At 39.8% G+C, this 12,699-nt stretch overlaps 2 protein-coding genes across 2 annotated transcripts; both read left to right on the top strand.

Annotated features, from left to right (window-relative positions):
• Positions 1–1,599: 1,599 nt before the first annotated feature.
• Positions 1,600–4,620, top strand: LOC144661152 (neuroligin-4, Y-linked-like). The gene is made up of 2 exons (XM_078521856.1): positions 1,600–2,840; positions 4,533–4,620. Exons 1-2 carry the CDS (start codon positions 1,675–1,677, stop codon positions 4,618–4,620), a joined length of 1,254 nt encoding a protein of 417 aa, XP_078377982.1. The 5' UTR covers positions 1,600–1,674.
• Positions 4,621–6,726: 2,106 nt separating this feature from the next.
• Positions 6,727–11,903, top strand: LOC144659521 (neuroligin-4, Y-linked-like). The gene is made up of 2 exons (XM_078519978.1): positions 6,727–8,199; positions 9,267–11,903. The coding sequence occupies exons 1-2, from the start codon at positions 7,052–7,054 to the stop codon at positions 9,883–9,885; spliced, it is 1,767 nt and encodes a 588-aa protein (XP_078376104.1). The 5' UTR covers positions 6,727–7,051; the 3' UTR covers positions 9,886–11,903.
• Positions 11,904–12,699: the final 796 nt, after the last annotated feature.

Here is a 12,699-nt window from a genome sequence, read left to right on the forward strand (position 1 = left end):
AGAATTTGCATATGACACTGTCTTACTAATGATATTTTATTCAACTACAAATACAAAAAATATAAATTTTTAGCAATTTAAAAGGAGGCCATAAGGTTAGCCCTATTTAGGTCCTCTGACTACTTTTCCACATAGCCCCCTTGAATTTCTTTTTTACTGAGTTGGTTTGATTTTCGTTATAAACAAGATTACCTCGACAGTTTTTACCTGAGACCCCGAGTGATTGAAAGCGTAATAGAATGACAAAGCACATTTCTGGGTCAGTCGTGCATAATGCATCAGTCAATTGAAACCCCGGCCCCCCGACCCCCGGGACTTAGCGGGGATTTAACGCGTCCAAAGCCGGGATTTAACGCACTTTTAACGGCGCATTGGCCCCGGCCGGTGGGCGGTGGATTTAACAAAATGTCAGTAGACCGGGGCCGTGGAGCGGTGATTTAACAGCACGCGATCGCCTGAAGCGGGGAATGCAGCCGGGATTTAACATAAAGGACTAAAATGTTTTTTCTCAAAATGTTCGCTCTGAAGAATCCGTTCTAAGAATTAGTCTCCACCCTTCTCCCTTGATAAAGCCTTTCGTGACGCCTGGGTTTGTAATTAATGTGTTCGCACGATAAAAATAGACTCCTTGTACTTGGAATCTGCCAAGAAAGTAGTTTCTGTTTCTGAGATTTCTCGTGAATTATATCGTAGACGGTGAAAGCTGTTTACTTTTAGAAGAAATTCTTCTATTTTGTCTCTTCTTTCGTCCCACATCAGTTGAAAAGACGTCGTCAATAAATCGTTTCCAAAGGATAGGCTTATTGCTGCTTGTCTGAGTATTTCGACTTCTATTTTGGCCATGAAGATGACAGCAGAAGCTGCGGCGATTGTCGTGCCCATGGCCGTTTGATGTGCTTACAGATAATCTTTTCCACTGGAACGAGCGTTCTTGAAAGATCACACTGAGCATCTGTCTTAAAAACCTGTTAGGTACGGGAGGGTTTCCTTGATGAAATTCTTCGTATGCTTTACATACAGTGTTAATGAGACAAGGAACGCCTTTTTAGGCTGTTTAGGTATGGCAGTGTAATCTTCTCAATGAAGTTATTAAAGTCTATCGCACGAAGCCTGTCACTGTGCTATCGGCTGAAGTAGATGGTCAACAAAAGCTGAAATACGTTCTGTAGGGCAATCACACCCCGGTATTATGGGTCTTCCGGTAGGCGTGTTCATAATGGCTACTTTCTGGGTTGAAATTTGACAAATTTGTGTCTCTGACCACGAAAAACGATTTTTGATAGGTTTTTGGCGGAAACAAACTACATCAGGTTTCTTTCCTACCACATAACTATATATGGACAATAAATGAAAGAAATAGATTTTTTAACTTTTGCAACGAAATCAAGATTTTTGTCCGGTTTTTTCCTGAAAGTCGATTCGGATGCCCCCGCTATGCAGGGCTTTTAACAGACGTCTTGGCCCCTAGGGCGGGGAAATAAGCCGGGTTTTAACACTTGGTACATGTTAAATTCCCCGGTAAGTCCCGGGGGTCGGGGGGCCGGGGTTTCAATTGACTGATGCATAACATGCATGTATTAGTTTTTTGTCGAGCCGGCGCAACTACTGAATTCACGGGTCTGCCTTTCCATTCACATACAAGTGGCGGTTAAAAGTGTTTCCCTTAAGAGAAGCATGTTTTCGACGCTACTGATAACGTCCGCATTCTGTGCGCTTTTGCCTTTGGTGAAGTCACTAGCAGTGGTGGAGTCAGTAACAGTGCCCACAAATTATGGAGACATCGAAGGTGTTACGACTCCATACCCTGACGCCACTGGCCAGTTCAAGTCTGTCAGCAAGTTTCTTGGCGTCCCTTTCGCCGCTCCGCCGATTGGAGAGCTCAGACTAAAGCCACCACAACCGCCACAAGAGTGGAAACCGAACGTTCGCCAAGCGAAAACGCATGGGGACGTTTGCTGGCAAGGTGACGACTTTGAATTCTTCCTCAAATTATTCACTCCTGTTTTCTCACATAGCGAGGATTGCTTGTATCTCGATGTCTACACCCCGAACGTCAGCTTGAGTTTACCCGTACTGGTTTATATTCACGGTGGCGGCTACGAGGGCGGTACATCACGAATTTTCCCCAGCGATATCTTGGCTTTGTACGGTGTGGTAGTAGTTGTGATCCAATATCGTCTCGGTCCATTTGGTTTCCTCACAACCGGAGATTCGGCAGCCCCTGGAAATTTCGGGATGCTAGATCAGGTTCAAGCACTGAAATGGGTCAAAGAAAACATTGAACACTTTGGCGGAGACCCCGAGAAGGTGACCATATTTGGAGAAAGCGCTGGCGCAACCAGTGTTACCCTACATCTGTTTTCTCCGCTATCAGATGGACTCTTCCACCAAGTCATTGCAGAGAGCGGTGTAGATTTGACTCCCTTTGCGATTCAACCCGTTTCTTATGGCCTTCGTTTCGCCAAAGAGCTCGCTGAAAAGCTGGATTGTATTGCAAGCGACCACGAAGCAATGGTCGCCTGCATACGCGAGAAAAAAGGCGCGGACATACAGAAAGCTTCTGAGTCAACAAACTATCGGTTCTATGATTATCTTCGCTGGGCGCCAGTTGTGGACAATCACTTTCTTCTTGACACGCCTCATAATCTGCGAAAGAAAGGAGAATTCAAGAAAGTGAAGTTGATGATCAGTTTTAATAGTCATGAGGGTTCAACCACTCTTGGTGTGATGGCAAAATCGTCTTTTGATTTGACAGATAGCGTGGACGATGGAGTGAGCCTTTCTATCTTCAAGAAATTTGTAAAACATCTTGCCTATGCTAGAACCAACTGGACCAACGGGTGAGTTGAAATGATGTTTTTGTGTTTGTCTTAGCCATTTATTTTAAATTGAGGTCATTGGACCTTGTGTGAAAACAAATTCATGCTTATCCTAGGAATCGTGGTTTGAATAATACAATTTAACATATATGTAGCGTAATAAACTGCTACTTGAAAATTCAATGAAGGTGTTGGTATAAATAAGAAGCCACTTATAATGGCATGACATTGCTAAAAATGTACTGTTAAAATCAGTAATCATAAAAAATTGTAATTTCACTTTCAACCTTGATAAAGCCAAATCAAGAGACTTCTACAATCTCTTCATTGATAAAATTCACACCGGAGGTCCGACCGGTCCCAAAAGATGGAGTGAAACACTTTCTTTAAATGATGAACATTGGGCAAAGATATTTAAATTAACACGAAAACTTTGCATGGAAACGAAACTAAAAGAATTTAAATTTAAATTGATTCATAGAATCGTTGTGACAAAGAAAGAACTATTCAAATACGGTATTAAAACAGACGATAGATGCTGCTTTTGTGGGGAAAAGGACTCAATCAACCACACTTTTATTCACTGCTCTTTTACGAAATCATTCATACAAAAAGTCATTCTGTGGTTTAATACAACGTACAATTTACAGATCTCTCCAACAATAGAGCAACTTTTATTTGGAATTACCTCTAACTTATATGAGAAAAGTATGACCAACAAATTCAATTACTTTACACTACTTATGCGCTATTATATCTAAAATTGTAAATTAAATAATTAGCCTATTGTCCTCCATGACTTTGTGAATGCTGCACAACAAAGAGAACTAATTGAAAACACCGTTGATAACTCAGAAACCAATAGAGGGTAAAATATCTCATCTCTCCTTAACGTGTAAGGAGTTATATTGTAAGTAACAAAAAAGAGGAAGAAGATTGTCACCGTAGCTGACTAAGTAACTAAGTAACTGTACATAGAGTAGTTAAGAAAAGTAGGGTAATTTGTAGTTTGTGTTTAAGTCTGCGTAGTATTGTAAGTAATTGTATTGTTGTGTGTTATTAATAAAAAAAATAAAATAAAATAAAAAAATAAAAAAAATAAAAAAAAATTGTTCAAATGTGGTTTGGTTACGGACGGATATGACAGTAGCGGTTTAAAACTTTGAAAACGTCTAGCAGACGTTTTTAAATTCGACATTTATTCCATCTATTCACACCTTTTAGAATGGATTATGCCTTTCTTTGTTGTTCAAAGGCTTTGTTGCTGATCACTAAGTGCACCCTCATAATTCTATCATAGTTAACACTAAAACGTATACGAATTCCCTTGATACTGCCGCTTTAAGCAGCTCTACATTGAGCAGGTGAGCACAATAGAGATGTTTCGCATAGCTCCACTGCCTACGCAAATTAGCCACTGTAGTTGAAAACACCTACTAAATAAGCAAGTTACAAATTAAACAATGAAAGACCGTTTGTTGTCATCAGTTCAACAGCTCTGACAATGTGAATTGTCGATGAGAGTTTGACGAACTCTCGTTCTCGTTTGGCCCTAGTTAGTGATTGTAGATAAGAGTTGACGAAAACTCTCATGAGAGTTGACTCTCATCAACTCTAATCCTTGTTTGGCCCAGGCTTTACTCCAATCCTATCCATTTCTTTCTGCCTTTGCTTACCTTTTGTAACAAAATGGCTTTGTTTCCCGTTCTTTAGAAATAAAACCGGTGACCTCATCGCGGACGCGTTGGAGTTCATGTACACCCCATGGCCTGACAGCAGTGATAAATACGCATTGCCATGACAATGTTTCTTCATGTTGGACTTCTCGTTATTTTGGCGCTGCATGTTCTGAATTTCACATGTAGGACCTCACTAGGATGTTATGACATCCCTAGTTTAAAATTAACGTTGCTTTCTAAAGGCTTTTTAAGGAACTATGTCACGGATTTAACAGATTTTTGAACAGTCAAAACTTATATAAAGGCTGAATGAAACTTATTTTACGGGGTGAAAAGTCTACTGATTAACCGGCCGCACGCTTCTCTTTAGCAGCCAGTTGGTTAGTTCCTAAAACAACAGTCATTGCTAACGTGACGACTCAGTTAGTGTTTTTGTATTGTGTATTAAACTGATTGTTTTATTTACTCAACTGAAACTAACGAAATGGAAGTTTGTGAAACATAAGCTAGAGGAAAGGGGACATTGATAACTGTCATCTCTTGTGAGTCAAAATGTGAATTATCCCCAAGTACATCACTTATGCAGCTAAGCAAAGAATGGTACTCACGCCACACATGATGACAACACGTACCTTATTACATGAAATTTTGGCGACACTTTAATTTCGCGAATTTCGCGATTCCAAAAAAGTCGCGAAATTAAAGTGACGCGAACAATAAGTGTCGCGAACATAACATGACGCGAAAATTAAGTGACTCACATTTTGTCAATAATTAAGAAAAATAAGTTTAGTGCCACTGAAGGATGGAATTACCAATCTAAATGGACGTTGTCGTCAATTGACTCAAGAACAATAACTCATGCACGTACAAGCATAACCTACTTGTAGACATTAGCTGCTCAGCTATTGTCGAGATTTAGTCCCACCCTTGCTTTTTTGTTAATTTTGACGTTATTTTTTCATTAATGAAGTCGTTTTAAAGGAAATGTTAATTGTATCTTACTCAAAAACGCGAAATTAAAGTGATTCAAAATACAAAATTTTCGCAAAATCGCGAAATTTAAGTGTCGCGAAATATGCCCACCTTAAAATCGCGAAATTAACGTGTCGCGAAAATTTCATGTAATAAGGTACTCAGTATTATAAGAATATAACGAAACACCATTTTACGACGCGAACGAAATCTACGCGTTATGAAATGAACGCGAATTTTCGATGTTTACATGGATTTTATTAAAGCAAATTTGATGCTCTATGCGTAATAACGTCTACAGCAACCTTCAATTTTCACAAGACAAAACAATGCCCAACACGTCTAAAGGGGATTATGTGTTGACCGACTTTGATAGAAAGAGGTAGATGGCATGTATCTTTGCTGGAAATAAAGGTGTCTTAAAATATTGATGCTGTTACAAGTAATGGCGTATAATTTTTAAATGCATAAAATTAACGCAAACTTTTGAAATCACGTTAATAACATGCTTCGTTAATTTTCTATAATAAGGTATGACAACATGTTGGTGAACTAGTTGTCCGTATTCTTAGTTTTCATTCTGCAAACACATTCAGGATATTGCTTCGGCAGTGAGAACAAGCAAACTTTTTAAAATCGCTTTTTTCCTTTGAAATAGACGTATTCCTACAGAAAGGACCATGTCTTCAACTTTGACAATCTCGCTATTTTTAAACAATGACTTAAAAGTATTATGTTCTTATGCAATAATTTCTATTGTTTGGAAATGCTAAACTTTTCTTAGCTAGGTGTTCTATGTGGAACTGAGAGGACTCAATGGGGTGGTGGCTTTTACGGTTAACGGTTAAAGTTTTGGCTTTTTACGGCTAAAGATTAATTTATTTACCTAACGGTTTACAGAAGTTAACAGTTAATTTTCATTGTTTTAAAAGTTAAAAATTAATTGCCATTATTGAACAACATATTTTAGGTCTCAGGGCCATTCTGGGACGATGAAGTGAACTAGTTTGGTTTATTTATAATTACTGACCAATTTTTTACGTTTAACATATTTTACGGCTAACGGTTAAAATGTTCCAATTTTTACGGCTAACGGCTACATTTTTGGCCGTTATACCCCATTGAGACCCTCGAACAATACTGTTTTGTCATTCCCTTGTTAATGATGAAATTGAATTATTGCATGCACACTAAGAATTTGCATATGACACTGTTTTACTAATAATACTTTATTCAAATACAAAAACAAAAAATAGTATTTTTTAGTTATTGAAAAGGAGGACCATGAGGTTAGCCCTATTTAGGTCTTCTGACTACTTTTCCACACAACCCCCTTGGATTTTGGCTGTTTGTTTGGCTGGCGATGTGAACAAGATTTTCTCGACAGTTTTTGCCTGAGGCCCGGCCCCGAGTGATTGAAAGCGCAATGCATGCAAAAAATGACAAAGCACATTTTTGGGTCAGTCGTGCATAATAGCATGTATTAGTTTTTTGTCGAGCTTGCAACTACTGAATTCACGGGTCTGCCTTTTCATTCACATATAAGTGGCTGTTAAAAGTGTTTCCCTTAAGAGAAACATGTTTTCGACGCTACTGATAACGTCCGCATTCTGTGCGATTTTGCCTTTGGTGAAGTTAGTAACAGTGCCCACAAATTATGGAGACATCGAAGGTGTTACGACTCCATACCCTGACGCCACTGGCCCGTTCAAGTCGGTCAGCAAGTTTCTTGGCGTTCCTTTCGCCGCTCCGCCGATTGGAGAGCTCAGACTAAAGCCACCACAACCGCCACAAGAGTGGAAGCCAAACGTTCGCCAAGCGAAAACGCATGGGGACGTTTGTTGGCAAGGTGACGACTTTGAATTCTTCATCAAGATATTCACTCCAGTTTTCTCATATAGCGAGGATTGCTTGTATCTCGACGTCTTCAGCCCGAACGTCAACATGACTTTACCCGTGCTGGTTTATATCCACGGTGGCGGCTACGAGGGCGGTACATCAAGAATATTCCCCAGCGATATCTTGGCTTTGCACGGTGTGGTGGTAGTTGTGATCCAATATCGTCTCGGTCCATTTGGTTTCCTCACAACCGGAGATTCTGCAGCCCCTGGAAATTTCGGGATGCTAGATCAGGTTCAAGCACTGAAATGGGTCAAAGAAAACATTGAACATTTTGGCGGGGACCCCGAGAAGGTGACCATATTTGGAGAAAGCGCTGGTGCAACGAGTGTAACCCTACATCTGTTTTCTCCGCTATCAGATGGACTCTTCCACCAAGTCATTGCAGAGAGCGGTGTAGATTTGTCTCCCTTTGCAATTCAACCCGTTTCTTATGGCCTCCGTTTCGCCAAAGAGCTTGCTGAAAAGCTGGATTGTAGCACAAGCGACCACGAAGCAATGGTTGACTGCATACGCGAGAAGAAAGGCGCGGACATACAGAAAGCTTCCGAGTCAATAAACTATCGCTTCTACGATTATCTGCGCTGGTCCCCAGTTGTGGACAAACACTTTCTTCTTGACACGCCTCGAAATCTGCGAAAAAAAGGAGAATTCAAGAAAGTGAAGTTGATGATCAGTTTCAACAGTCATGAGGGTTCAACCACCCTTGGTGTGATGGCAAAATCATCTTTTGATTTGACAGACAGTGTGGACGATGGAGTGAGCCTTTCCATCTTCAAGAAGTTTGTAAAACAGCTTGCCTATGCTAGAACCAACGGAACCAACGAGTGAGTAGCAATGATGCTTTTGTGTTTGACTTTGCCGTTTATTTTAAATTGAGGTCATTGGACCTTGTGTGAAAACAAATTCATGCTTATCCTAGGAATCGTGGTTTGAACAACACAATTTACATAGCGTAATAAACCTGCATTCCAAACTTAATAAAATACCTAATTAAAGGGACAGTGTCACCCTGAGTTAGTGCTACTTGAAAATGCAATGAGGGTGTTGGTCATAATGGCCTAGCTGACATTGCTAAAATGTACTGCACTAATCATGAAAATTGTTCAAAGATGGTTTGGCTACCGACGGATATGACAGTAGCGATTTAAAACTTTTAAGATTGTTTCCGCACAATTTTCGAGCAATACAGGCAAAAATAAAGTTACCAAAAAAGCCCTCTTAGCATGGCAACAGCTTTAGTACAGCTAACAAAAACCTGCCAAAAATTTAGCACTAAAGCTGACCCCGCGAGAGAAAAATGGATTTGAAGTTGTCTTTATTTCAGTTAAAGCGGACGTTTTGCGCCAGTTCAAAACAAAATAGCGCGCGTTTTATACATTTTTCGAGGTTTGACTTTAATTTTCTCGAGAATGCTTTAGAATTTAATTGCGGGGTCACTAAGACAAATGAATTTCGATGAGATCTTTTAAATAGTATACAAAATGTTGCCGTGCAATGAGTAGATTTTTGGTACTTAATTTTCGCACTCATTGCTCGAACTTTGAGCGGAATCCGTCTTAAAACGTCTGACAGACGTTTTCAAATTAAACATTTATTCCATCTATTCACACCTTTTAGAATGGATTATGCTTTTCTTTGTTGTTCAAAGGCTTTGTTGTTGTTTTTTTTTTTAATGTTTTGTTGTTTATCACTAAGTGCGCCCTCATAATTCTATCAAAGTTAACACCAAAACGTAAAAGAATTACCGTAATACTGTCACTTTAAGCAGCTCTATATTGTGCAAGTGAACACAATAGAGTATCTATTTCGCCCGTCTTACTCCAATCCTATCAATTTCTCTATGCCTTTGATTACCTTTTGCAACAAAATGACTTTGTTTCCCGTTCTTTAGAAATAAAACTGGTGACCTTATCGCAGACGCGTTGGAGTTCATGTACACCCCATGGCCTGACAACAGTGATAAATACGCACTAAGAAGCCAACTTGTGGACCTCATCGGTGATTATATCTACTTTGCACCAAGTCACGAGGTCGCCGATATTCACAGCAAAGTCGCTCCGGTGTACATGTACGAGTTCGCCCATCGGCCGAAAAACGCCAGCATTTACCCTGAGTGGATGGGTGTGGTTCATGGCGAAAACGTGGGTTTCGACTTTGGAACTCCGCTTTATTTTCCCAATTATGACGAGGCCGATAAAAATGTCAGTTTGTTTATAATGGCAGCATACGCAAACTTCGCCTGGTTCGGCAATCCAACACAAACGCCAGTCAGCGGTGTCACGTGGGAGAGGTACAGCACGAATACCCAAGCTTACCTGCGAATTGATGCTCATCCCAAGATGGAGACGGCGTTTGCTGCACGTCGAATGGCTTTTTGGAATGACTACTATCCTAAGCTGCAGGAAGTGAAGTTTGACACCGAAAAAGAAGTACCTAAGGCTGGTAGCTCTAATGTTGCCATGACAATGTTTCTTCAGGTTGGACTTCTCGTTATTTTGGCACTGTTCTAAATTTCACATGTAGGACCTCGCTAGGATTTTATGACTTCCTTAGTTTAAAATTAGCGTTCTCAGTTTTATAAAGGGACTATGTCACGGATTTTAACAGATTTTTGAACAGCCAAAATTCATATTTGTGTCATAGGAAACTTAAAAATAATGGTCCATTATTATAAACAATTGATATTTTAGAACACTAAAACTTTTTAAAGACTCGTTTGGCTGCGGATGGCTCGGATGGAAATGTATTGCAATTTGAAAACGTTAGCCCAACGTTTTCAAGTTGTTTCCGCAAATAATCAATATTAATAGCCGAAGTTTGATTTCTATCCCCAAATAAAAATTATATTTTCAGTTAAATGTTCAAAGACAATGTTTTTCATGGGTAAAGTTGCCTACCACTTACATCAGAACAGTTTAGACCAAAAATCTGCGAAGTCTTCGTGACATAGTCCCTTTAAACTGAATTTTTTTTCACGTAAGTCCTAACAAATCAGAACAACGAAGTTGTATTGCGACAAAAAACAAACCAATAGACGATTTGCATGATGACATCAAATGACTACAACTACCAGAATCCTTTTTTTGTTTTGTTTTTTCTCTTGCTAATTAGAGCAATTGTTATTTAAACCTCCAATTAGAGAAAAATGAATTTTGGTAGTTGTTATCAAAAGACGACATCGTGCAAGTGTGCTATTGTACGTCAACTGAGTCACGCGACTTTTCCCGCGCTATTCAGCGAGTGCGCGTTGAAACTTCCGTTAAGTTCTCATTGGTTCATGTTATATTAACTGTGTAGTGATTTTAAAATTGGTTTTGTGATAACTTTAGTTTGAGTTTCACAACAATTTTTCCAGAAGTGCTTCATTGTGTATAGGGTCGATTTCGAACAACTTCGTTCACAATGTCTTTCAGACATTCAATTTCAAAATGCCGGGCACACTGGAAGTGACCGCCATTTTGGAGTAAAATGATTAAAAGATCTTGGGACGAGATTGGATTTCGAAACTGAAGGCACTTGCTTTATTCATTATATTCTATGGTGCTTTATTCATGCAAGTTTTGGGGAATTCGCTTATTTGATTTAAGTATAAGACCATTCTCGTCCCCATAGCCCTTTCGTTTCTCTTAGCCGGCTAGGCCTTGGCACGAGAAAACGAAGGGCTCTGGGGACACAGGAATTCTAGTCCTAGATTCTAGGACTTCCGGTCTTTATATATGTAGTCATGACGTTTTAAAAGAATGTATGAGAGAGTCGTTACGTTTTCGACTTCCGTTTAGGAATTCTTTGTTCCAAACAGCCAATCAAAACAATTCGAATTAATTCAAAAATCCTATGTCCTCAGAGCCCTTCGTTGTCTTGTGCCAAGCCGACTAAGAGAAACGAAAGGGCTATGGGGACGAGAATGGTATAAGACTCAAAGTGTCCCCGGAGGGGAGAATGGGAGGAGTAAGTCTCCCATATGAAAGGTACGCGAATGCTCGTCGGAAAATTTGAATATGAGCTCCTAAAGGGACCAATCAAATGTGGCTCAAGCTTTTTGACCACTGAAAGATTCCACTTTTCATGCCTTATCGGTCTCTGGATAGCTGCCAACACAGTATGACGGCGGAATGAGTCCCTAATTAGATATTGACGGCTTAGATATTCGTGTTCTTTCCTGAACACCTTAGCTAGACCAAAACCCGTAATTTACACCACTTAGCGAGATCACGAGCATCGCCGTCCTTTGTCATTTTCATATGGGAATACTCCTCGAGGAACAAACCCACAAATAAAGTAGCACATATCACAAATCTTGTAAAGGACCGTTACGGACAACGTAGCAATATGTTGTTGCATTTGCATCACGTACAATAAGTGTAGTTTAATAAGACAAATGCAAGGTCAATGCTTATAAACACCAAAGAAAGGTTTTTTCGGGAGTCTGTCAAAGCCAAAAGCCATTTTATTAAGTGTGTTATTAAAATTGTTCCTTGCAGAAATTTTGACTCTTGAATTTTACTGGTTTGTATGTTCCATAAGCTCTCACGGCACGTGACGGATAAGTTTTTTAACCTGTTTAGATCGATGTTTACAGTTTTCTTAGTTTAATGTTTTGGTCTGGACTTTAAAAGGAGCAAGGTCGAAAAGTGAACCAAGATTAACGATGGGTGTGACTAAATTAGCTCTACGCAACTCAATCAACAACATTCTGAAGACACTCGCAAAGGCCCAGGGGGGTACTCCGACTTGTAAATAACGGGATGATCGAATGAAGCCAAAACTCAGGACCCAAAAAAGTCCCTAAGTCTTCCGACATTAACCAAAAAAATCCCTGGCCCAAAAATAACCCCTCCAAAAAATCCCTTTTTCAAATTACCCCTAAATTGCCAGGAGGGGCAATAACGCTCGAGTTTGATTATTCATCATACCATAAATACACCAAGGCCACTTAAGTTTGTTTTTAATACCCAAAAAATCCCCTATTTGAATCAAGTCACCCAAAAAAATACTTGCCAAATCTTCCAACCCAAAAAAAAACCCGCAATCGAAAATTTCAAACCCAAAAAAATCCTTCGATCATCCCCGTCATTTACAAGCCGGAGTACCCCCCCTGGGCGCAAAGGACATTTTGAACTAAACGGTCAAATAGTACCGTCCGCCATGTCGGTCCGATGGCAAGCTACGCACGGACACGTGCAAAACACTTCGCTTTGCTTCGGCTGCTTTGTTCGCCTTGCTTTGGAGGCTGTCGCAATTCTTTTGTGCAAAACTACTATACCCATGCCATACCCTATGATGGTTTGCGCATATGTCACCAAGCAATATCGAATTTCATTGAA

The sequence above is a fragment of the Oculina patagonica genome, chromosome 7, assembly GCF_052425735.1.
Source record: "Oculina patagonica isolate OP01 chromosome 7, crgOcupat, whole genome shotgun sequence".
Taxonomy (NCBI): domain Eukaryota; kingdom Metazoa; phylum Cnidaria; class Anthozoa; order Scleractinia; family Oculinidae; genus Oculina; species Oculina patagonica.